At 44.3% G+C, this 26,385-nt stretch overlaps 2 protein-coding genes across 2 annotated transcripts in view; both read left to right on the forward strand.

The window, feature by feature from the left end:
• Trpv3 (transient receptor potential cation channel subfamily V member 3) overlaps positions 1-26,385 on the forward strand; it is a 51,910-nt gene that overhangs the window by 12,227 nt on the left and 13,298 nt on the right. Inside the window, exons 6-17 of the mRNA XM_042699430.1 lie at positions 810-950; positions 1,688-1,968; positions 4,633-4,809; positions 5,636-5,794; positions 6,416-6,517; positions 7,157-7,230; positions 10,921-11,086; positions 13,084-13,150; positions 15,027-15,301; positions 16,374-16,486; positions 18,088-18,167; positions 18,522-18,625. Coding sequence (XP_042555364.1) covers positions 810-950; positions 1,688-1,968; positions 4,633-4,809; positions 5,636-5,794; positions 6,416-6,517; positions 7,157-7,230; positions 10,921-11,086; positions 13,084-13,150; positions 15,027-15,301; positions 16,374-16,486; positions 18,088-18,167; positions 18,522-18,619 — 1,733 coding nt within the window. The 3' untranslated portion in view covers positions 18,620-18,625. The remainder of the gene's footprint in view (positions 1-809; positions 951-1,687; positions 1,969-4,632; positions 4,810-5,635; positions 5,795-6,415; positions 6,518-7,156; positions 7,231-10,920; positions 11,087-13,083; positions 13,151-15,026; positions 15,302-16,373; positions 16,487-18,087; positions 18,168-18,521; positions 18,626-26,385) is intronic.
• LOC122124837 (small integral membrane protein 13-like) lies at positions 22,983-23,764 on the forward strand. The gene is given in 2 exon segments (XM_042699433.1): positions 22,983-23,086; positions 23,088-23,764. Coding segments are annotated over 2 exon segments (264 nt in total). The 5' UTR covers positions 22,983-22,987; the 3' UTR covers positions 23,253-23,764.

Consider the following 26,385-nt stretch of genomic DNA (forward strand, 5'->3'; position numbering starts at 1 on the left):
ACTGCTTCTTGCTGCCAGGCTGCAGGGGTGATGTCCATCTCTCCTTTCTCCCTCCTGTCCCTCCTCTCTCCCTCCTTCCCCCTCCACTTCACTCTGCCGCTCCCTCCTTCCCTCCTGCCTCTTCCATATTGGGGAGCCACGTGTCCCTCTTTCTCAGAGACCAGCCATGCCGCCTCCTTCTGCTCCTGGTGCCCCCTGTTGCTCCTCTCCCCCCACCCCCGCCATGTATTTTTTTGGGGAAGGGTGCTCCCCACAGGATGGGTGGGGCTCGGGCTCATGGGGTGGGCCCGCCCCAGCTTCCCCAGCTTCCCCAGCTGAGCGCCTGTCCCCCGTGCGCCCCATTCTCCCGGTGCCCCCCACCCCGCCCCATGCGCCCCATCCTCCGGGTCCGCCCTCCCCACCCCGCCCCGTGCGCCCCATCCTCCTGGTCCCCCCCACTCCGCCCCGTGCGCCCCATCCTCCCGGTCCCCCCACCCCGCCCCGTGCGCCCCATCCTCCCGGTCCCCCCCCACCCCGCCCCGTGCGCCCCATCCTCCCATTCTGCCCGCCCCACCCCGCCCTCAGCGCCCCGTCCTCCCATTCTGCCCGCCCCACCCCGCCCTCAGCGCCCCGTCCTCCCATTCTGCCCGCCCCACCCCGCCCCGTGCGCCCCATCCTCCCGGTGCCCCCCACTCCGCCCCGTGCGCCCCATCCTCCCGTTCTGCCCGCCCCACCCCGCCCCGTGGGCCCCATCCTCCCGTTCTTCCCGCCCCATGCGCCCCATCCTCCGGGTCCGCCCGCCCCACCCCGTCTGCCCTTCTCGTCCGCAGGACAGACCGCGCTGAGCATCGCCATCGAGCGGCGGCAGCGGGACATCGCGGCCGCGCTCATCGCGGCGGGCGCAGACGTGAACGCACACGCCAAGGGCGCCTTCTTCAACCCCCGGCACCAGCACGAGGGCTTCTACTTCGGTGGGTGCGGCCTGGCCGTGAGCTCCGGTCCGAGTCCCTGGCGGCTCTCACTCGGTGCTCGCTCACGTTAGTTGTGGGTGGGGCACGGTTAGTGTCACGTGTCTGCAAGGTGTTCCAGCCAATTTCCTCCCAGTCAAAGACGAATGGGTGTCCTCAGAGCTTCTCCAGGCTGGGGCGTGGAGTGCCTCCTTAGGAGCTCTCTGCCTCCACTGTGAATTTAAAATTGAAATCCCTGGATTCAATTTCAAGTAGGGTAGTTAGGATGATTTATCATAAAGGTGCTGCTTGAATAAAGACTTGAAGGAAATGAGGGAACAGTTACAGACATCTCCAGGCAGACGGGAGGAGAAGGGGGCGGGGGAGAAGGCCCAGAGGCAGGCAAATCAGTGTGCTGGGGGAAGAAGAGACCCCTGGGACTGGAGGGGAGGAGGCAGGGAAGGGGGAGGAGTTGGAGGAATGTAGGGCTTTGTGGACTGTGCTGGAGCTTTCATTCTGGAAAGGTGGGGTATGTGTGTTAACAGGATTTGTCTGGCTTGGTGTGGAGCACAGAGTGTTGCAGGGTCTGTGGGGACACAGATACATTAGCTGATCACAGTGATCACCTGTCCAATAAAGACAGCTGAGGACCTTAGTGAACTAAGATAGCAAAATAAGATAGGAGGCGGAGTCCTGGGCTCAGGAAGATACTGCTTCTAGCCCATGGAAAGACCAAGAGCCACAATATTCCCCTTCCATAGGAGAAACGCCCCTGGCCTTGGCAGCATGCACCAACCAGCCTGAGATCGTGCAGCTGCTGATGGAGAACGAGCAAACGGACATCACCTCCCAGGATTCACGGGGAAACAACATCTTGCACGCACTAGTAACAGTGGCCGAGGACTTCAAGACCCAGAACGACTTTGTTAAACGCATGTACGACATGATCCTGCTGAGGAGTGGCAACTGGGAACTGGAGACGATGTGTAACCATGATGGCCTCACACCACTGCAGCTGGCTGCTAAGATGGGCAAGGCTGAGGTGGGGTCCTGGTGCAGCCATGAGGGCAAGGAGGCCCAGCTATCACTCTGCCAACCCTGGGGCCTTTTTAAAGACTCCACCCCCCCCCCCCCCCCACACACACATATCTCAGCTTTAACCATGAGACAGGCCTAGTATTAGGTCTGGATGCAATAGTACAGGGGTGACTAGGGCTCTGAGGGACATGTAGAACTGCTGACGTGCAGGAGATGGGCACACCACATCATGGACTTCAGTCCTGTACTCCATGATTGCACCGCTTGTCCCAGGACTTCCTATAGGGGGCTAGACTGGGACATCTCTAGGGCTGAGGGGTTACCACACCTCATGGGCTTTGTGCTGATTAGTTCTATGTGTTGAGGTACCCAACAGGGGCTGAATGTCTGCCCTTCAGGCCTTCAACCCCTCATGAGGTCAGGAGTTCCAGAATGACTACCTGTGGCTCACAGGGCAGCTGCTCCTCTGTGTGGATGGACTCTAGCCTGTTGATTGGGGTGAGATGCTGAGTCACATTCCCAAAAGAGAATGGTTGCATGAGGCCCTCATGCCTTGTGTGATGTGGCTTTGAGGAACCAAAAAAAAATGAGCCTTCGTGAAGACTCAGACTGGCAGGTTTAGATCTGCATCAGTGGCTGGAATCACAGTTTGGTCTAAGATCAAGGACATAACTGGGTTCTTAGAGACAGATCCTGAGGTCATGGACTGTTTCTCAGCATCCAAGCCTTGGGAAGGAGCTGTGGCTTCTGGAAGGCTGCAGGAGGCCCTTGGGTAGGTGGCAGCTATTAGACAAGCGCAGCTGTGCACCCACTTCCCCAGTCAGCTGATCGGAGAGCCTTGGGTCTGTTTTAGTGGCCAGGCTGGAGCTTACAAAGGACCTTTTTTTCCCCTGCTTTGTGGGGGAAGGAGTAGATGGAGAATGGCTTCAACAGTAATGGAATTGTGTGCTGGCCTCCCTTTCACTTTACTGCCCTAGGGTCACAGTGAGTTCTGAGGAGTCAGGTGATAGTTGCAGGCTGAGCTTCCTCCGTGGGTCTTGTCCCTGCATGTCACTGTAGTATGTGCTCTCCCTGTCATCTCCACTCAGGGAGTATTATGCCTTTTATAGAAAGTGACCAAAAGACTCCCTTATTCTTTAGAGGATGAGTGGAAGTTGAGGAACCGTCTGGGAGGCATGGGAGGCATGCATACCCTTCTTGTCTCTTTCTCTTTTTCTTTTTCTCTTTCCCACTCCCTTGTACCAGTGATGGGACTTGAGCTCAGACATTCACTTTTGCTTGGCTTTTCTCTCAAGTCTGGTGCTCTACCACTTGAGCCACACCTCTACTTCCAGCTTTTTTCTGATTAATTGGGAATAAGAATCTCATGGATTTTTCTATCTGGGCTGGCTTTGAAACACTATCCTCAGATCTCAGCCTACTGAGTTGCTATGATTGCAGGTGTGAGCCACTGGTGCCCAACTATATTCTCTCCTTTTACTCAGTGTCCTTGGAAAAGTTTTCTGGATGCTGCTTAAGATGTTCAAGGTGGCTACTTTGCTGGGCATGGAAAGCACAGCAAGTCTTAACACTGAGCTTGTCCCGAGAGCTTTCTAGGTGGGTGTATGATGGGAAGATCATTTTATCCTGGGGCTCCTAAGGCTGTCATTGCATGAGGATGCTGCTAGGCTGTATGAAATCCAACTCTGATACTCCTCTTCCACAATCTCCTCCCTTGTGTCGTGTCTTAGATTCAGACACTGGGACACTAGTTCCCAATTTAGTTTAACTCAAGGCTTAACCTTCAGGAAATAGTAGCCTGGAGAGCAGTACCCCTCTATCCAGCTGGTATATTAGAACCATCCAGAAGACTATAAAAAATGTAATCTGTCAAACTGGGAACGGCAGCTCAGGCCTATAATCCTAGCTATGCAGGAGGCTGAGCTCTGAGGACCTCAGTTCAAATCCAGCCTAAATATGAAAGTCTGAGAAACTCTTATTTCCAGTCAAGCACCAAAAAGCCAAGTGGCTCAAGTGGTAAAGCATTAGCCTTGAGCATAAAAGCTCAGGGACAGCTACCAGGCCCTGAATTCAAGCCTCAGCACTAGTGTGTGTGTGTTTGTTTGTGTGCACGCGCGTGTGCACGCGCACTGACACACAGACACAGATAGAGTTTTTTTCTTCCCTCCAGAGATCTGATTTAAAATTAAAATTCAAAATAAAAAAAAATCCTATTGATCCACTGCCACAGAATGTGAGGATTTCTGATTTGAATGGGTCCTATGGGCATCTTTATAAAGGATGGTACTCTGTGTCACCCTGTGACCAGAACCAGCCATATGGACTTCGACTGAAGATGGAGTGAGGAAGCTGGAAAACTAGATGTTTGCAAGTTAGGTCAAATGAAAACAGTTCCTCAAAGTTATAAATTTCTCAATTCCTCATAGAATTGGAGCTGAGGGGATGTGGCGCTCTGTAGCATGGGTCTTACCGCCTTTGGTCCCTGGTGAGATGGGTAGAGCTGTGGTCTCTTTACCCATTCCAGAGCTATATCTGGGACTAAGAGTGTGGTGCCAGGCAAAGGCTGGACTCAAACTACCCTTGGCAGGAGCATCTTCCTTGGCTTAGCTGCCTCATTGGCCTAGTGCTGATGTCTTTAAGCTCCATTGCTTTTCCTCTTTCTCTCCAGATTCTGAAGTACATCCTCAGTCGTGAGATCAAGGAGAAGCCACTTCGCAGTCTGTCCAGGAAGTTCACTGACTGGGCATATGGTCCTGTGTCGTCCTCCCTCTATGACCTCACCAATGTGGACACTACAGCAGACAACTCAGTTCTGGAAATCATTGTCTATAACACAAATATCGATGTGGGTCTTCTAGGCCAGCTGGGGGGGAGCAAGGGCTGGGCCTTGGCCAGGGTCAGAGGACACGGGGAGGTCCTGTGGTGTAATCCTCCAGTCCTTTGCCTAAGTAAAAGAGCTGGGTACACCACACACAGGACAGGGTCAGGGATGATTCTGGCAAACCTTGGGCTGTGGACCAAGTGGTAGAGATCTCTGATCTCAGAATCTTGGGACGTTTGAGTATTAATCTTCTCTGTCTTATTTTTCCCCTATCCTCTGAAAGTTTATATGGCCTGCTTTGGAATCCTTTTTTCCTCTAAACCTGGGTTCCCAAGAGGGGCAGTGAATGCATAACTGGAGACATCCTAGAGGCCTTTCTAGTGGAGGCAGGAGGAGGGTGCTTGAGGAAGCTGGAGAGGCAGAGGATTGTCTCCAAGAAGCTCAGCTGTTGGAGGAAGTGAGGCAAGAGGCTTTGCCTTAGGCCTCTGCACCACTGAGCCTGCTTTGTCTAGGCTCTCCCTGAATCCTCATAGCAGCCTGTTTGGTAAGGCAGAGATTGTTTTATAAGTGAAAAGGTGTGGCCCAGAGAGGGCCAGAGGCTGCCCTAAGAGCACACAGTGAAGGGGGTGGGGCAAATTGAGACCTGATCCCCTTTCTAGTTCCCACTTGCTGCTGGGTTTCATCAGCCTCCCCGCCCAGCATTTCCAGTTAAACCAGTCCCTTGGCAAAATAACAAGAACCTTCTGCCATAGGCTCCTTGCTGACTCAGAGAGGTCCTGATGGGCCCTTTGAACATGGTCCCTCACTGTCTCCCTCATCTCCATGGTGATGAGTGCTATTCCACCCCCAGAACCGGCATGAGATGTTGACCCTGGAGCCTCTACACACACTGCTGCATATGAAGTGGAAGAAGTTTGCCAAGTACATGTTCTTCCTGTCCTTCTGCTTCTACTTCTTCTACAACATCACCCTGACGCTTGTCTCCTATTACCGTCCTCGGGAAGAGGAGGCACGTGGGCCTGGAGGGATGGGAAGATTAGAATTGGAGAAGCTAGGAGATGCGCCTAGCTGAGGCCTATAGAATTCAGTCAAGAAACTTGCATGGGGTCATCCAAATGGCATTTTTCAAGGTTTCTAGAGATCAGAATCTATCCTTGGAGCTTGATAGGGCTGAATTCTAAGTTTCTAGCCCTAGCTGATTAATGTTGGATGATAGTTTGGGAATTGGGTACTCTGGGTCCTGCCCAGGCTCTCTATTTGAGTCTAAAATGGATTGATTGTTTTTTGTGAGGGCCACAGGGGTACAAAAGGAGGGAGGTTACTTGGCAAGTTTCCCTGGGCTCTCGAGCCTCAGATTCCCATCCATCATCAGGCAGAGTCTCAGCTTTATCAAGCTGTGTTAGAGGCCCTGCTGAGTGTCTGGGGGTGGATGGGGTCTGGGAAGGGGAAGCCTTCCTGTTCCTGCTGAGGTTGGGAGGTTGGAGGCAAGGGGTTGCAATTTCTTTCCTGGTTTCTTGCTAGCCTTTGGCCCAGCTTGAAGATCTAACATGTGTTTGAGTCACTGTCCCTTCAGAGTTGCCCTTTCTTTTCTCTTCCTCATCCTCACTACCTTCCTCATTTCTTTCCCCAGGCCCTCCCACATCCTCTGGCCCTGACACACAAGATGGGGTGGCTGCAACTCTTGGGGAGGATGTTCGTGCTCATCTGGGCCACGTGTATCTCTGTGAAAGAGGTGGGTAGACTGGTAAGCCATTCTAAACTGTCCTGTGAGGCAGGCACTGTGGGCCTGGTTTTTATCTTTCCCTGTTCTGCTAGATGGCTGAGGGCTTTGGGAGATCCTTGCTAAGCCTTAGATTCCTAAGTTACAAGTCAGGAATAAATGCATAAAGTAAGCCTATTTTACCAACTGCGTCCCATCTTCATCTATTTTACTATTCACATTTATCAGTTGTTCCTTACATTCATCTCTCCTTTCCCCATTCTCATCTGCCCATTCAGTCACCTACCCCCTATCACCAACCTCTTCATTCATCCATTCAAATATCCAAACAGCCTTACCTACCACCAGCCTTACCTACCCAAACACCTGAACACAAGTAAAGAGGACGGAGAGCTAGGTCATTTTGGGGGATGGTAGGTAGCTATGTGGCTTTGCAGGTCTTGAGCTAGGGACTAGGGTTGAAAAGTTAGAGAAGTAAGTCAATTTGTGGGAGCATCTGCCTTCACCATGTCCTCCAGATCCCTACCTTGGCTCTGGCTGGGTCTTTGCACAGCCCCTCCTTGCCCAAATCTCAATCAGTCCCCTTTCCACTCAGATCCTGCAGCATGGGTCAGGAAGAGGATGATGTTTTCCTTTCCTTCCTGGTATTAGGGCATTGCCATTTTCCTGCTGAGACCTTCGGATCTGCAGTCCATTCTGTCCGATGCCTGGTTTCATTTTGTCTTGTAAGTAGATTGCTTTCTTGGTTACCATTTCACAGACAGGACTGAAGTCCTCTAGAACAGCCATTCTACCATCTTACCATGTACAGGCATCATTCCATGGCTCTATGACAGGATCTGTCTACTTTTTTCCAGTAAGAGAGGCACACAAACACCTGTGAAGAGTTCAGAAACCTGTAGGACAGCCACAATGCCATAGAGTCCCACTGCCATAGAGTCCCACCTGTTGACTCACAGAGCAATCCTGTTGACCTTTTTCACCAAGCATTGTTCCAGGGTAGCTGTCTGGGCCTTGATGTTGCCACTTGAGACTTTTGCAGAGCAGGCCAGGAAGGTCCCTGAGAAAGCAGTCTCATCTGTGGACACCTTGGAAGTTTCCAGAGCAAGGAAGCTAGTCACCTACAGCCACACGGTGTTCCAGCAGTGTTGAAGCCCCAGCCTTTGGGCATTTTTATCCCCAAATAGTACAGGATCAGGCTCACAGGGACCTGGCTAGAAAGCTCAGTTCAACAGCCTGTCCTAATGAGGCCATGTAGAGCTGACATCAGAGGCGCTGGTGACTTCTGCCTCTAAGTGACCAGACGCTGACTTAGCTTGATTGTGTGGTAATGGCACAGAGTCTGAAGCTGTAGCTACCCTACTTCAGTCTTGCTTCTGAATATTTAGGAGGCCAGGTCTATGAGACCTAGAATTTTAGTTTGATGTTTCCAAATACCTAAGAATTTTGTTATGTCCCTACTTTCCAGAGGCTTGAACAATCTCTTTATCCTTGTTCCCACAAGGTGAGGCACTTGGGTATTCTTAGTAAGTGGATAGGCCAGATTTGACACTGTCCCATGATGTAAGCCATACCACATCTCTCATCAATGGGGAAGTGTAATGGTTCGAGAGAAAAGTCCACCCATACAACCACTGGTTTTAGTTCTGCTTTTCTTCTCTTCATTTTTTTCTTTTTCTTTTTGTTAGTGTGGAGGAAAGTGGAGACATCCTTACTTTTTTCAGTCTTAAATGCAGCAGATCAAGCAGATGTTGGCTCTTCACTGTACCAGTAAAACAAGCTTGCTTGTGGCCTAATTTTGATTGGATATTTTATAATTGTGGAAATGTCTTGCTGTTATATGCAAGAGAGTGTTTTAAGCCAATGTTTGCAAAACTGGAAATATATTCACTGTTTGGGAGTTGTGTCAACTGTGGCAACACCTGAGAAAATCAACTTAAAGGAGAAAAGATTTTGGGGGACTCATGGTTTCAGGACATAATTGACTGGCTCTGTGGTTTCTGAGCTATGGTGAGGCAGAACATCATGGTGGAAGACTATGGAGGAGTAAAGTTGCTCACCTCATTGTGGAGAGAGAGAAGAAGAAAGAGGATGAGGGGGGAGAGAGAGAGAGGGAGAGAGAGAGAGAGAGAATATGAGAGAATAGGTTTCTTCTTTTGTCTTTGTTCCATCAGGCTTGAGCCTATTGGATGGATGGTAGTGCCCACATTCAGGGCGGGACTTCCCCCTTCAGTTCCTTTTCCATATGTCAACTGCCTTGGGAAATATCTTTACAGACATACCCAGAAATGTGTTGTTTTACTGATCAACTAGGCATTTTTATTTGTTTCTTAAATGCTTTTTTATTGAGATTAAGTGATTACATAAATTTCACAAACTTTACAGCATTGTGGGATAGTTATACTTAGTTAAAAGTCACTATCACATTTTAACTTTCACAAGGCAAATTGTCATCATCATGGTTTTAAAGTTTGTGAATTCTATAACCTTTGACAATAGAACTATTTCTTCCAACTAGGCATTTTTAAATCCAAGCACGTTGATATTCAAGATAAATCATCACAGAAATATATTTTATTTTATTATTTTAGATTTTTTTGTCGGTTGTGGGGCCTGAACTCGGCCTGAGCACTGTCTTCCAGCTCTTCAGCTGCAGACCAGCGCTCTACCACCTGAGCCTCAGCCCCACTTCCGGCTTTTTCTGCTTATGTGGTGCTGAGGAATTGAACCAAGGGCCTCATGCATGCAAGGCAAGCACTCTACCACTGAGCCACTTTCCCAGCCCCTATTTTTGAATGTTTTTAAAAGGTATTTTTATTATCTTTGTTGCCATTGAACAAAACAGTTTATGGGTACAACGTATCTTGCTGGATGTCATCTCTTTCTTACCCATCCCTCCCAACCCATCCCTTCCCTCACTTTTCTTACCTTCATAGGATATACTTTGAATTTTGACTGCATTCTCCCCCACTTCTCTTCATGTGTTTTACATTTTAATATTGTATGTTTGCTACAAATCATACTTTAAAACACAGAATTGCAGTAGTCAGAAATGGTAGTACATGCCTGTAACTCAGTTCTTGGGAAGCTGAGATAGAAGGATCCTGAGTCTAAGGATAGCCAGGTCTGTATAATGAGTTTAAGGCCAAGCTGGGCTATAGTCAGATGTAATTGTCTGTCTATCTATCCCTCAGTTATGTGGACAATATATATTTATATTTTCTGCATATATTTTATATAAATAAAAAGTAAATATAATAAACAACATTAATATCAATATCATTAACATTATTACATTAATATTAACACTTAACAACAACCAACAATCAATTGAATAGTAATATAAATTAACCAATAATTAATGAATAATATTAACTAGTAGATTAACAATACTTGTATTTATTGATATATTAATATTGATACATTTCCCACATGACTGAGATGACAAGGATGTGCCACAGCTTTCAGGTTCATATTGTATTGTATATATATCATATATTTACACATGGATAATGTATAATTGTACTAAAGTATATGTAACATAAAAGTTATGATTTAGGCCACTTTTTCTCTTTTTGGTGGTTACTGGTATTTGAACTTGTGCTTGTCGGGCAGATGCTGTCCCACTTGAGCCACTTCTCCAGCTCTTTTTCTTGTATTTATTTATTTATTTTGAATAAGGTTTTGCTTTTTGCCCAGGTCACCCTGGGCCATAGTCCTTCTATTTAAGCTTCATGTATAGCTGGGGTGACAGGTGTGTGCCACGGTGCCCAGCTTCACAGACCATTTGTACGTGCTTAGCTAAAGTCTGTGAAGTGTGGTCACATTGCTGTGCAACCAGCCAGCAGGATGCTTTTCATCTCCCAGACTAAAACTCTGCCCAGGAAACAATTCTCCATCTCCTCTTCTCCCTGTTGGCAATCACTACGCTACTTTTTATCTATATGGGTTTGACTACTCTGAGAACTTCATATAACTAGAACCAAATAGTATTTGCATTGTGACTTTTCTCTTATAAAATATAAGAACGAGGTATCATGATCATAAGTATTGATGTTGGAAACTTTGGGTCATTCAATGTATCCTCAGTGGTTTACATTCTGCGTGGGATTCATAAATCTTCAGGTGATTTAAAAGCCATATGGCTATGTGGGCTACCCCCAGAACCTGCTGGAGACTTGGGGATTTATATTTTTCTTTTTAAAGTCCTTATGAGCTCACCACTGGCCCTGATTTGCATCTGGCAATATTGTCTATACTACTGGAGTTCAGAAGCAGTTGAATGAACTGGAGGTAGCCTTTGTGTGTCAACAGTCACCAGAGGGATCAAGGGGGTTAAGGTTTGGGGAGTCAAATACCTGTGCCTTGCTACAGAGAAGTAAGTAAGGCCCTTGTCTCCTGTGTCTCCTGAACAGTTTTGTCCAAGCTGTGCTTGTGATACTCTCTGTCTTCTTGTACTTGTTTGCCTACAAAGAGTACCTTGCCTGCCTCGTGCTGGCCATGGCCCTGGGCTGGGCGAACATGCTCTACTACACACGTGGCTTCCAGTCCATGGGCATGTACAGCGTCATGATCCAGAAGGTGTGTGGGTAGCTGTGTGGTTGGGTGGGCTTTCAGAGGGCTTCTATTTTTCGGAGGGAAAGGGAAATAACAAGAGGTAGTTCTTTTTCCTAAATGTCACATTCTCCCTTTGGTTTTGTCTCCAGACCTTAAAATGCCTGGGCCCTTTAGAAATTGAGAAGTGACCTGATTTGGGTGAGAGCATTTCCAAACAATTGTTTGGAAATATTCTTATCCCTTGGCAGTGGTGTGCTGGAAAAATAGTTAACAATTTAACTCTGGAGATATGTGTATGTATTTTTATATATATATGTGTGTATATGTCTGTATACAGACTATATATGTGTGTTTATATACATGCATTATTATAAATTTTACTATATAAAGGATTGCAACAGGGGATGTACAAATAATAAATTATGCAATATATTTTATTTTAAATTCCACATAGCCAGTTGAGCTGCAAAGAATAATTTTTTTTGTTGTTGTGGGGCTTGAACTCTGGGCCTGGGCGCTGTCCCTCAGCTCTTCAGCTCAAGGCCAGCACTCTACCACTTGAGCCACAGCGTCACTTCCACCTTTTTCTGTTTATGTGGTGCTGAGGAATTGAACCCAGGGCCCCATGCATGCAAGGCAAGCACTCTACCACTGAGCCACCTTCCCAGCCCCTGCAAAGAATAATTTGTTGCTTTTCATTGAATTCTTTTGTCTGTTCCCAACTTAGAGTTATAATTGACAAATGATTATTGTTCCCTACTGGCCCAAGTACCGGTTGATATTTTATTTATAAGCAATAATTGAAAATGAAACAATGAAGGCTTACTTTTGAACTTCACTGTTGACAACAATGTGAGCAATTTCTTTGCTGAATTGGGTAATTGTTTGGAAATACTGGAAGAATATCTCATTAATACTATGTGCTATTCATAATGGGATGTCTGTAGATAGCAGGAAATATTTTAAAATTTAATCTGCCTTCATCTGCATTACCACCTTAAATTTAGAGTAGAGTCTGGGTGCTGGTGGCTTACCTGTAATCCTATCTGGTTAGGAGGCTGAGATCTGAGGATCACAATTTGAAGCCAACCTGGGCAGGAAAAGCCTGTGAAACTATTATCTCCCATTAACTACCAAAAGAAAAAAGCAGAAGTAAAGCTGTGGTTTGAGCCTTGAGCAAAAAGTGAAGGAACAATCCTGAGTTTAAACCCCAGTACTGGTACATAAAAACAATGACAAAGAAAAACAAAAGGAATAAATCTCTGACTTGTAGTATTTATCAATTTCCATGATGTGAGCATTTCTACCATGGTAGGTGGGCAGCTGCTGATGTTATGTCACTGAGCACAAAGTTGAGAGGAGATGCACAGCAGCGTATATTGCCCAGTCTTCAATGGGGTGGCTATAATCTATTTAAATCATTTCAAAACAATAGATAACTGTAAAAATGCAATAGCTGGGCAATGATCACTTTTAAATATCTGTAATCTTTGCTTTCAGTATAATTTATTTAATTATATATGTTTGAGTTTAAGAGCTATGGTCTTGGCACATCTCAAGTATACACTTAGGATGTCATATAATGAATACAGTCATTATACTGTGTGTTGGATCCCAGGAGCTTATTCGTCTGATACCTGAAGGTTTTATTTTGGTTTTAATAATGGCTGAGATGAACAATCAGCTCACAAAACTCATGATAATTTAACAATCATCTATGATCACTGATATGGGTATGTGCATGACACTCTACCCAGGAAGGATGAGGCCCAGGTGTGAGACCCATAGAAACAGGCACAGAGTGAAGCAGAGAAGCTGTTCCAAGAGGGAGGCCAGAATTGGAGACTAAAGTGAGACGACAAGGCTTTCTAGAAAAAGTGGTGCACAGAACCAAGCATGGGAACATCAGGAGGATTCTCCATAGGGGGTGGTCATGTCCTGAGTTGTGGCAGGGTTAGGGTGGAGGCTGGGAGAGGGTAGTGCACATACCTCACACTCAAATTGTGCTTATTTCTTTGCAGGTCATTTTGCATGATGTTCTGAAGTTCTTATTTGTATACATTGTGTTCTTACTTGGATTTGGAGTAGGTAATTGATTCTTAAATACTAGTAGCTTCCTGCATTTGCCAAAGCACTATATGCAAATGTCAAAGTCAAGTAGTCTCAGCAACAATGACGACCACCAGTAGTGTAATACCTGCCAGATCCCTGCTTTCCAAGCAGGATCTTCACACTTCTCTCAGTGATCTAGTGGGGGTTTTTATCATCGATCCCAAACGAACTGAGACATAGTCCCAGACCTGTCGCTTTTTCAGTCTACATTTTGATCTGCCTCGTATGATTAAATCCATGGCCTCCTGTCACTCTTATGAACTAAGATGGACTTGGCAGATGTTTCCTGTCCCATTTCACAGATGGAGAAACTAAAGGTTCACAGAAATTTAACTGAAAGTATTCAAGAATAGGAGCCAAGTAATACATGGAGATAACTTCCTTTGGGCCTTTATCTCTTGTTAAAAAGCAACTAGTAGAAGTTGAATTTAGGGCCTTGCATTTGCAAAGGATTCAGTCCCTTTTTGCTGCTCTACCTCCTCCTCTTCCCCTTTCTTTTAATATGGTTGCATATTTATGTCTGGACTAGACTGGATGGTGAGTCTCTTATTTACATGTACCCAATAGCTGGGATGATATACATACATGACATACATTACTGTGCCCAACTGTGCATGTGCTGGTACTGAGGTTTGAACCCAGGGCCTCCCACTCTCACTTAGCATTTTTTTTTGTCTGTCATGGGGTTTGAACTCTGGACCTGGGTTCTGTCCCTCAGCTCTTCAGCTCAAGGCGAGCGCTCTACCACTTGAACCACAGTGCCACTTCCAGTTTTCTGAGTGGTTTATTGGAGATATAAGAGTCTCACAGACTTTCTTGCCCGGGCTTGCTTTGAACTGTGATCCTCAGATCTCAGCTTCCTGAGTAGCTAGGATGACAGGCGTGAGCCACTGGTGCCTAGCTTCACTTAGCATTTTTTGAAGAAGCCCCACTTCTGACTTTTTGGTGGTTAATTGGAGATAAAAGTCTTGCAGACTTTTATGCCCAGTTTGGCCTTGAACCTTGATCTTCAGATCTCATCCTCCTGAGTGGCTAGGGTTATAAGTATGAGCCACCAGTGCCTGGCTATGCCCACTTTTTTTTTTTTTTTTATTGAGATCTTGTGAACTTTTTTTTGCCTGGCTTAGGCAAACTATGATTCTCCCAACCTCTATCTCCCAAGTAGCTAAGATCTCAGGGATGAGCCACCCCACCTAACTTTCTTCCTCTTCTTCTTCCTCCTCCTCTCCTCCTTCTTCTCCTTCCCCCTGCATCCTACCAGTCACTATTAGCATTCAAAATTAGGCAGCTGTTCCCTGGTACCTTCTCTGGGTCCAAATTTATTTGATCCTCCAGGTACTCATTTTTTTATCCATGCATTAACTCAAGCATTAGGCTTCCCTACTCATTTACCCAGAAACAACTATTTATGTTGTCTTGCAAAGAACAGAGTGAGCTGGGGTCTTCCTTGCAGAAAGCTCACAACAGCATCAGGAGGAAATTCAAGGTCTCACAGCACTGGTGGAGGTGATCCAGGCCTCAGGAAATCTGGAGCACTAAGTCCTGTTGGATGAAGTTCTGAAGTTCTTATTCGTGTACATTGTGTTCTTACTTGTATTTGGAGTAGCTCATAATTGGCAACTCCTCTTGTGAGCAAGTGCTGCATGCTGAGGTAGAGGTGGGAGAGGAGAAGATGTGTTTTGCTAGGTGGGAGGGGCTTTCTGCTTTATCCTAATGAGACTTCCAGGGAACATGAGGTTGGAGATGAGGCTAAGACTAGTAGGGTGGCTGCAGGCCAACTCTGGGGACTATGCAAGCTTGTTGATAATCATCCAGGCAGAGAGGCCAAGAGAATATTCTATATGTCCTCCAGCTCTGGCCTCACTGATTGAGAAATGCTCCAAGGACAAAACGGATTGCAGTTCCTATGGCAGCTTCAGTGACGCCGTGCTGGAACTCTTCAAGCTCACCATAGGCCTGGGTGACCTGAACATCCAGCAGAACTCCACCTACCCTATCCTCTTTCTGTTTCTGCTCATCACCTATGTCATCCTCACCTTCGTCCTCCTCCTCAACATGCTCATCGCGCTGATGGGGGAGACTGTGGAGAATGTCTCCAAGGAGAGTGAGCGCATCTGGCGTCTTCAGGTGAGCTGGGCAGAGACCTTAGTGTAAAGACTTCCCACAGAATCATATAGTTGTTGACAACAACAAAAAGTCAGCACTGGTGGGTCTGAGGCAGGGCCTTGGAATTGACATAAGCTAGATTTAGAAAGCTTTGAGTGCACTATCTGTGGGTAACATGTGTAGGAAGTGAGGCTGCATAAGTAGCATATATGAGAGCAGCTTTGTCTTTCAGAGGGCGATGCTCTCTACTCACTGTTGACAGTGTGATGATATGTGTTTGTGGAAACATGCCACTATTGAGTATTGAGGGGTATGAGGTCTAGGACAAGGAAGGTGACAACTCCTGCTGACATCATTAATCGCCAGGGTTCAGAGACCATCTCTGGATGGGAGTGGGAGAGAATTGGAGGCTGTGTTTAGAGAGCTAGAGGGTTCCTTAAGATAGTGTCAGAGCTACCTGTCAATGAGGGAGCAGCCCCTCCTGTAGCCCCAGAACTTTGGAAAACCACAGGGTAAAAGAAGCTTTGACACCAAGAGCTTCTATGAATTAAGATCTTCTTAATTGGATTGTGGATAATGCTCAAAAGAGATTGGACACATTGCGAGGAACTCCAGTCTGTGGGGTAGGTGGGACAGTGTGACATCTGAACTTCACCGCACCTGGGATTCTAGGATCCTAACAGCTCAGTTAGGAGGCTCCTGAACCATGAGAGAAGTTTATCTATGCTGTGCTTTAAAGTATTTTGGATAGTTCCCTAACAGTTCAGTTTTTTCATTTTTGTATTTTGAATTAATTTTATTCATTTTTTGATTATGTGGTACCAAGGAATTGAACCCAGGGCCTCATGCATGCTAGGCAAGCACTCTGCCACTAAGCCAGACTCCCAGCCCATTTTTGAATTTTATACATTAGCTAAATCTTCCAGAACTTACGCATTAAACACATTAAACAATCAGAGAGGCTGGAAGGGGCTGTGTGTGTGTGTGTGTGTGTGTGTGTGTGTGTGTGTGTGTGTGTGTTTGAACACTCCTACAGAGTCATGTTCTTGGGGTTGGCTCTGAGCAACCAACTTAGTCTTGTTTCTGTCTTCAGAGAGCCAGGACAATCCTGGAGTTTGAGAAAATGTTACCAGAATGGCTGAGGAGCAGATTCCGGATGGGAGAGCTGTGCAAAGTAGCTGAGGAAGACTTCCGGCTGTGTCTTCGGTAACAAAGAAGGAGGATCCTTGGGTGGTGGTCTTTGGGGTGGGTAGAAGGGGACAAGTCAGGATATTGGAGAAACATGACTTTCACTTGCTTTCTATAACCCCACAACTGTTTCTTTTTCTTTTTTTGGGGGGGGGTCCAGTTGTGGGGCCTGAACTCTTGGCCTGGGCACTGTCCCTCAGCTCTTCAGCTCAAGGGTAGCACTCTACCACTTGAGCCACAGCGTCACTTCTGGCTTTTTTTTCTGCTTATGTGGTGCCGAGGAATCAAATCCAGGGCCTCATGCATGTGAGGCAAGCGCTCTACCACTGAGCCAACTTCCCAGCCCCCCCACAACTGTTTCTTATGGCATCCTTATAGACAGAACTCTCCATGTAAATATGGACCTGGGGCTAGGGTTTCTAAGCTCAGGAGGGTAAGGGAAAGAGGTTTCTGCCATCAGATACTCTTTCTCTGCCATCTTGGAGGTGCCTTCATGACCTTCTCTGTTTAGTATCTGACTTAGAAAAGATTCACCAGCCTGAGGGTCTGCCTTTCTGTCTGCTCTGATGGATGGGTGTGACATCATAGGATCTGGGCACATTTATCACTGCCAAGTGGAGGATGAGATGGCTTTCCACACATCTCAAACCTTTCCATTAAAAAAATTCTTCCACATCCTATGACCACCTTTTCTGAAAAGTGCAGTTGTCCCTATACCCCACATGACTGCCTGGCTCTTCAGATGTTATTAATTAATTAATCAATCAATCAATTCATTCATTCATTTTGTGTCAGTACCAGGGCTTGAACTCAGGGCCCTACAACTCTCACTTGGCTCTTTTGCTCGAAGCTGGTGCTCTACCACTTGAGCCACTGCTTTACCTCTAGCATTTTGGTGGTTCAATTGGAGATAGAAGTCACTTGAATTTTCCTGTATGGGCTGGCTTTAAACCCTTAGCCTCCTGGGTAGCTAGGATTATAGGCATGAGCCACTGGCACCTAGCTGAGATGTTTAATTTTGAGTATAATTGTTCTCAGCCTACTTCTTTCTCTAACTACAATTCCCACCTCTGGAAACCATCACTTCAACCTGTAATCTGTACATTAACAAGAGTGACAGATTTGGACACTTGCTCTCTAAAGTGGGTTTCTGAATGTGAATATAAGTCACACCAATGTCTTCAGCTGTAATCCAACATGATAGGCAATGCCAGCTGTCCTGGGATCAGATCCATAGCCACCTTATTTCATTGCACCCTCAACCTGAGCTAACCTACATTTAACCTTTGCTTCTTCTCAACCCAGGCCCTTTGTCCCTCTTTGTCTTGTCTTCCTCATGAGCTTTTTCTTACCAGCCAGACACAGTGGTCTGTCAGGAGATCTCTCTCCGAGTAACTTATAGATTTCCTGGGCCCCTACTCTTGGAGGAGAACTCATTCCTTGAGGCCTGGGAAAATGGAGACTTGGGCAGGTATTAAACCCTTTATTATGCTTGACCATGAGGGTCAAGAGTGTTCTTATCCCTGGGATACACAGAAGGATATCCAGAGCATAGTGTCTTCTGTTTGCATTCAATAAAGTGTGATTGTGAAGTAATGAGGTAATTACCACACTGGCAGGATCAATGAGGTGAAGTGGACTGAATGGAAAACACATGTCTCCTTCCTTAATGAAGATCCCGGGCCCATACGACGAACAGGTATCATTGCCACTATGAGATATTGTGCAAATCAAGTCTGAGGGCCCTGTTGTAAAATAGGGTGGGGCATATGGGTCGGGCAAGGAGTTTGAATTAAATTGGTTCACTGGTCCCTATCAGCTCTAACATTGTTTTTAGCCCTAGTTGGAACAACTTTTACAAATTAGGTGGTGGGGGGCTGGAGGTGTAGCACAGCGGTAGAGTACATGCTTATTGTGCTGTCAGGCCTTGGTTCACTTACCAGCACCACCACATATACACAAACACACACAAATTGCCATATGCTTTGGAAACATGGCATGCAGAGTGATCCATATCTAAGCAATTTTTCTTTTCTTTTCTTTTTTTTTAAAGTAGATTTCAACAAAATCCAAGATTCTTCCAGGAGCAACAGCAAAACCACCCTGAATGCATTTGAGGAAATAGATGAATTTCCAGAAACCTCAGTATAGAAGTGGGTATGATTGTGGGCTGAGACTTGAACTTGGTTCTTGTGCACAGTGCTGAACTAGAAGCAGAAAACCCCATCCTGCTGAGCAGGTGGCTGCACTGAGCGGCAGCTGTCCATTTTGGAAAGGGAAACATCTTTGATTCCAAGCACAGTGTGAACACACAGGCCAGCGTCCCTGAGCCTGGGACTCTCCTGGAGTCCTGAGTGAGAACCTTGGTTTGATTTGGTTTGGCTGGAAGAGACAGATTCTTGGGAAGGGAGGGACTTGAACATAGCTCCTGCCAACTTCTTGTCAACTTAAACCTACCCACAGATTTCTTCATCTCTCCTAGATGGCTGGGTCACCTGAATTTGTAGACAATATTTTTCTTTTTTCTTTTTGTTCCTGGTGATGGAACCCAAGGCCTTGCCTATGTTAGGCTAGTGCTATACCAATGAGCTACCTCCCTAGCTGTGTGGGAGATGTTTGAATCTATTTCTGAATGTGTAAGAGACTGAGCTAAGCCAGACATCTTGGGGAGGAAGGGAGATATGGAAATGCCTCCTGAAACTTTCAGGAAATGAAACCATCCTTGAAGTGAAACCCAAGGCTCAAACTGTCTCCAATAGGATGTTTTTAGTTGAGTAATCAACACAGGGTTTTTATTTTTAGTATAGAAAAGACATTTCAGTTTCAATGAAAATTACTTCGAATGAAGTGGGTGATTTTTAAAAGTCGAGGAATAGATTTGAAGCTTTTGGGCTGGATGTATTATGTAATTTGTCTCCGGGTGGCCAGATCTAGGACAATAAGCTTTTCTTCATACACACAAAAGTCTGAAGGGGATAGACTGTTATCTGGGTGAAAGGGCTTGGCTCCTTCCTTCTCTGGTCTTGCCAGTTTGTGCCTGGAACTGTGGCTGTGGCTTCATCTGAGACAGAAATAGCTGCTACTCTATTTGTATGGTCTTAAATTTCAGAGCATATACCAGTATGGGGGAATTTAGCAAAATATCTGAAATGTTCTCACATTATTTTTGTTAACTGTGGGTTTATTTCGAAGCTAAAGGGAAGGGCTACCAAAAGCTTTGGATTTATTTTAGATCCTCATCCTTGAATTTTCTTTTTTCTGAAGTTCCTGTGTTGGTTTTAGGACAGGGGTAAAGTGGAGGTGGAAGAAATTTTCCAGATGACAAGAGACAAAAACAGCAGCAATGGAATTCACTGTCCTTTGGTATCTAGTGAAAGAAAGAATCATGTGGAAATGTTTGAGGCAGGATTATAAAGATAGTCCCAACAAATTTAAAATTTTAAATGATACAAAAATAAATTGGCTCTTGGCAATTAGTGAGTTAATCTGACTTAAAGCAAGCTGATTCCAAGCCTGTCTGTCCACCTTGGGCCAAATAGTTATGCTGTCTGCCTATCAGCTTCACTGGATGAGTAGAAACTTAGCCTTTGGCTAGTCAAGCTGGAGAGAAGGATGTGACAGTTCAAGGGTGATAACTACACAGTCTTCAGTACCCCCTGCTTTTCCTCTTACACTCTACGTATGATGGTCAGACCACATTCAGGTATAGGCAGGAGAAAAAAGATGTGGCATATATCTCTGGAGGAGGAAGATTTAAGGGGGCTGTCATAGGGTTAAGCGGAGCAGATGTGTGCTGGATGGATAGAACTAGTAAAAGCTAGAGAAAGATTTTTGCTACATTTAGTCCTTTGCTGCCGTTGGAGATGTTTAAGCAGAAGTTGGTTGAGCTCTTATGGAAGATTTATAAGATACTGAAGAAGGTAATTGGATGATTTTGTGTGTCTCTGCGCGTGTGTATGTGGGCGTGTATGTAGGTACAGTCACATCCTGGGGCTTGATCTCAGAGCTAGAGTGCTGTTCTTGAATTTTTTCTTTTGTTCTATCACTTGAGCCACAGTTCCACTTCCAGCTCTTTCATGGTTAATTTGGAGATAAGAGTTTCACAGACTTTCCTGCCTAAGCTGGCTTTAGACATTGATCCTCACGTCTCAGCCTCCTGAGTAGCTAGGATTATTGGTGTGAGCCATCTGGGCCTAGATTGGATGAGTTTAAAAATCTTTGTAGCCTGACGATTCTACAAATCAACATTCACAGCTGGAGTTGTTGCTGTTCTTTTATCCTGAACAGATGTTCTGCTTTGAAGGGATGCCACTGGATGTGTGGAGCTGTGTAGTACCTTATGGATGGGAATTCCAGAATTGCTTTGACTTAGGTATTAGTGGAGAAAGCCGTATAGCCCTGTCTTCCACTGAGACAAAAGCTGTGAAGTTAGGCAAATAGAAATCAATTTTACATGTTATGGAGAGCTGTTTTCTTTAATCTGGATGGAATTTGTTGGCAAGACCATTTTGGTACCAGCTATTTTTCCCAATAATGGCATTTCCTCAATGGCTTTTAACTTCCTAGGTGTAAACCTAGGTAGGTTTACTAGAGTAAAGAGAAGCAATAAGTCTGAAAACATCCTGGTCAAAAGGACCAACTCCTTCATTCCATACATGAGGCTTAGAGCTCTGAAATGACTCTAGACTTGTTCATTATCATTGAGGAAGTCAGATTAAAGCATGTAAGGCAAAGTGTCCTGACTAATTTTAGCCTGGTTATTTAGGAACTTTGAGTCTGTTTTTGTGGTTGGTACATGCCAGGACTAGGGCCTTTTTGCTTGGGTGACTGATGGTTGGGATTGTTACTATCATCCTTACAACTAGTCTAAAATTCAAGCCACACACATACACGTACATATATACTCATCGCAGTAATCCAGTAAAATCCCATGATTCACATTTCAGTAATTTAAGGGAAGGTGTTATCCAGGGATGGGCCCTCCCATGCTCAGGGTATTTTTGGCTATCAGTGCTGTTTCAGTTATCCCTTTCCTCAAGAAGAATTAATTATTCTAGATATTATATCATGTATCTGGAATAATAAGGGTGCTTCTATCTTCCCTGGGATGGGGAGAATGTATTCCAGGTTGTACTGTGAAGTCATTAAGCTCCTAAGCTAGTGCCTGTCCAAGAGAATACAGTATTATTGATGTTTCTTTCCCTCCTCAGGGCCTGGTAAACTGAGTCTTTTTGCTCTGGGTGGGGCCCATAGAAATGGCCCTCATCTGGATGTACATGATTTGTGCCATTGATTTCCAATATTTTTTTAACTGTGATCTTGGTTCCAAACAGAATTGTGTCTCTGTTCTCATTGAATATGCCTGATCATTGTAAATTATAATCTACAGACTTGTTCTCAGTGTTGTGTGTATGAGACTTTACATTCAAGAAATCATAAAAAAAGGATATTTTAGTCCTATTGAAGATATGCTTTTTTGATTTTAAATAAATAAATATTTATTTTGTCTTGTTATGACTGCATTTTTTCCTTTCCTTGGGTGGGTGAATGGAAAGACCAACTATGAATTCTAGAGTGTTGCTTAGTAGAGACACATAAAAGGAAGGCCAGTTTTTGAACTTAAAGCATTATTATTAGTTCCAGATTAGGGACAGAGCACTGTCTACATCTCAAAGCACATGCCTGTCTAATACCCTATTTGAACCACCCAGCAGCTTTTACAGCAGTTTGAGTAAAGGATTCACAGCCAGATAATGTGACCATCATACAGTATTTTGTTCATTGTGTCTTGCTGGCACTCAACTTATTTAGCTTGGATATAAATTCATGGCTCCATCTGGAGATCAAAAGGTAATCCTGTCTTATGTTATGGGATTCTCATGAGGAGGCAATGAGAGAATAAATACCACAGAGCTGATTCATCATTATTGTCCATATATCTGTGCATATATCTGTGTATTTTTAATTGTTTTGAGTCATTCCATTGGGTGCAGCTCTCAACTTGAATTTAATATATGTCAGTAAAATAAGTAAATAGGATCTTTAAGTGGTGAAAATCCATTGTACTCATAATCTGACTTGTTGAATTGCATATAGTAAAGGCTTTTACTCTGACATTTCCATACATACATGTAATGTACTTGGAACCTAATCATCCTCTCTATTGCTCTTTCTTATTCTCTTTTCCCCTTTTCTCTTCTTCTACCTCCCTCTTAGCGCAAATTTTACTTCCATAACCTTAGGGTATTTATTTATTTTTAGCAGCCATTAGTTGTATAAGGGAGATTTCATTGTAATATTTATTTTTTAGCAGTTGTACAAGGAAGGTTTTATTATGCCATTTGTACACATGTGTACAATGTATCCCGATCAACCTCACTCTCTCTCCTAACCCACTTTTCTATATTAAAACAATATCAAAAGGTTTATTCCATTTAATTTTTTTAAATTGTAAGTAGTTGTACAAAGGGATTTCAGGAGTCCCGCGCCTGCCCCCCGGAGGCCATCGCCGCGCCCAAGATGTGGCACAACGTGGGGCTGACTCTGCTGGTGTTCGTGGCCACGCTGCTGATCATCCTGCTGCTGATGGTGTGCGGTTGGTAATTTGCATGGCATCTATTTTTTATCTAAATTCAAGTTTCTTCGAGAACTGGCGGGAGATACAGGGTCCCAGGAGGGAGATCATGAGCCTTCAGGGTCTGAAACTGAAGAAGATCCATCAGCCACTGCACACAGGTTACGATCTGCTCGTCAGCGCCGGGCACCTGCTGATGAAGGCCACTAACCCCAGACATGGGCCTCTATTCCTGAGTAAATGATAAAAGGCAGTTATAAACCTCTGTCTTCAGTGATGTGACTTTGAAATTTACTAAATGACTGAACAGCATTTCTACTTGGATTTTATGTCCAGTTCAAAAACAGATTTACATATAAGCCATATAGAAATAAAGGGAATTGAAACAAGTTAGACCCTGAAAATTTCATCTTAAGAATATTTTGCTTCCCTAGCTCTCTACTTAACACAGTTGTTCCTTTATCTCTTGGGCTATCTCTTCTTTTTTTTTTACACTGATGAATCTGGTAAACATTTCAAGCTTGAAGAAACATTTTATTGGACTGAAAATGTACTGTTTTGCTGACATTGTAATTTGTCTGAATTTGGGATGCATTTCATGACTATCAGTGGTGGTTCATGTTATTTCCTAGCCATGCATGCGTGAAGTTACAGCTTGTCCCATTGTCATCGCCTTCACCTGTGTGTGTGTGCTTGTCATCAAAGGCGTTTAGAAATGCCTACACTATGATTCAGCATGGAAATGCATACAAATGCAACAGCAGGGTGTACATTTGATATTAGCGAAGCAAATATTCATCGTTGGAGGAATGACCAACATTCCTTATTTTCTTACGAGGCAACAACAAGAAAATGCATTACAGGACCTAAAAGAAAGATCCCCACAAATAAATGAAGCTGTACCATGTTTTGGCAATGAGGCAGGTATAAAGGGAATGCCTATCACAGGCCAAATGATGCAACTGAAGGCAGGAGAAATTGCCAAAGCCCTTGGAATCCATGAAGCAAAATTGAAAGCAACAGAAAGCTGGTGTGACCAATGCAGCATCAAGCAGGATTGCCATTACGGTATTAGTATTTTATCCAAAGCTTCTTGCTTCCATTCAGTGGAAGACAGGGTTGGAGCCCTTCTTCAGGAAATGCTGCATCTCAGTACTCTTGACACCAAGGACCATGTGTGGGAACAAGCAACCACTGCATTTAAAAAGTGATTCAGAAGAGTTGGACTTAGAATATTAAGTTATAACTTAACCAATTGCTTTTCCCTTTTCTTTAGGTATACACAAAATTGGTGTGGTGAACATCTGTTTATCTTTAGAAGCACCCTTTCAATAAGTATCAAAGAAACAATTTCTGTGATACAAAGCATGTGTTGTACTTGAACAAGCAGCATTTTTTTTTAGCAATGTACGTGGTGCATCTTAATAATGAATTGCCTCTTAGATTAGGTAAAACATGATAGTTTGTAAGTTTATTTTTCTTTTCAAGGTAGCAGTTATTTATTAGGGAACTGAATTCTATCCCTGGTAATGTTAAAGTAGCTACCTTCTCTGAAATACACTTTGGGGGCAAGCTGTTCAGGATTTGAGGTGTAGTAACCTATTGTTAGTAGTATTATCTACCGTTTTAGGAAGACTTAAGTCTGGTCACTCCTTTTGTATGTGAGGACTTCATGCCCCAGGAATGCGTTCTGGGGAAACAGTTGTTCTTCACAAATAATAGTTCAGTGATAAGCCCTCAAAGGTATTGGATACTTAAAAAACAGCAGGCAAGAACACCTGCTGAACGGATCTGAATGACTCTTGCCAGGTTTCCATGTTTGTCTGACTGAACTTTGGACTATTTACTAGGGAACAGATATGGATTAACCAATCTTCTTGTTTAGTGTTCCCAGCTTTGTACAAAAGTGAAATGCAAAGCCAGTTTATTTTGTTAATCAGAGTTCTTTATTTTTAACCTTTATTTTTGAAGAGCTGGTAATCACCTCTCATGGTGTGTAACTGTGTTGATACCTCATTCTTCATGCTGGCAGCTTTTGTTTTTGTGACTAGATCACTGGCTCTGACCCAGGTTGTATACCTGTTGAACGCCTCCTTGATGATATTGTGTCTCATTGGGCATTTTGAAAGGGAATCCACAAGGCAGAACTTTACATATTTGCTGGGAGATTGCCCAGTATCTGAGAGTGGGGTGCAGTCATTTTATTCTAATTTCCTTAGTTGATGTATGGTTACTTGAGGGCATAGAAAACAGTGACATAGATCCTACTGTTAATTGTGTCATATACTAGCTGAATATCACATTGAAATGGTCATTCATTAAAAAAAGATTAATACCCCAAAGCATCTTGGTATAGGAGGGTGTATTTGCATTAAAATATTTCATATTTTGTTTTGTGTTTGTAGTGGCTGTCCTAAGGTTTGGATGATAATAGTTGTTGAAAAATGTTAGCTTGTGAGCTTCTTGTTGTGTCAGTATTAAAGAATGATGGCTGATGTTACCTGCCCCCCCATAGTCACACCCAGATTAATCTTGGTAAAGATACATATGTTGGACATGATTTATTGGCATTGTAGCATTTTAGGAAATAATCTGCATTAATAAGGACATAATGATATGCTCTAAAGGCATATTGACAGCTCATACTTGCTGTTTTGATCTCACTTGGGAAAGTAAGGAGGAATTGCTGAAGCCAACACGAAAGTTCACAAACTAATTTTTATTTTATTTTATTTTATTTTATTTGAGAACATACTGTACAGAGGGGTTACAATTACATGGGCAGGATAATGCATACATTTCTTACAAGCATTGCAGCCTCCTCCTTTGTTTACCCTTCACCTCCCTTCCCAGCCTCCCCCCTCCCTCCCGCCCAATCATACCCCCCCTACCCCCCCACCACACCGACATTGTAAAGCTGGTTTTGACATGACATTTTGTACTTCTCATTGTTGCAACAGGTCCACCTGAATCCTTAAACGACTTGTTTGTCCCCGTCTCCTCCACATGTTATACTGACATCAAATATAGTGAAAGCGGGGGTTACACTGTGGGGGAGGGACATACAAAGCAACAAAGAAATAATCTTATAAATGCGTTAGAAACACATGCATGAAAGAAACAAAAACATTAAAATACATATTTGAGGGCACAAACTAATTTTTTGTTCAAAACTTTTCTTTTTGTGCATCCCACTTTCTGTAGCATATATTTCTGAGGCACTAAGAGAGGGGAGGGAAATAGCTGTTCATGCAGAATTATTTGTGTGATATGTTATTTTAGTTCTTTTTCCTGTTCTGTGATAGTATTTTATTTTAATTGTGAAAATACCGTACAGAGGGTT

The sequence above is a fragment of the Dipodomys spectabilis genome, unplaced genomic scaffold (genome assembly GCF_019054845.1).
Source record: "Dipodomys spectabilis isolate Male_0828 unplaced genomic scaffold, ASM1905484v1 ptg000250l, whole genome shotgun sequence".
NCBI classification, from domain to species: domain Eukaryota; kingdom Metazoa; phylum Chordata; class Mammalia; order Rodentia; family Heteromyidae; genus Dipodomys; species Dipodomys spectabilis.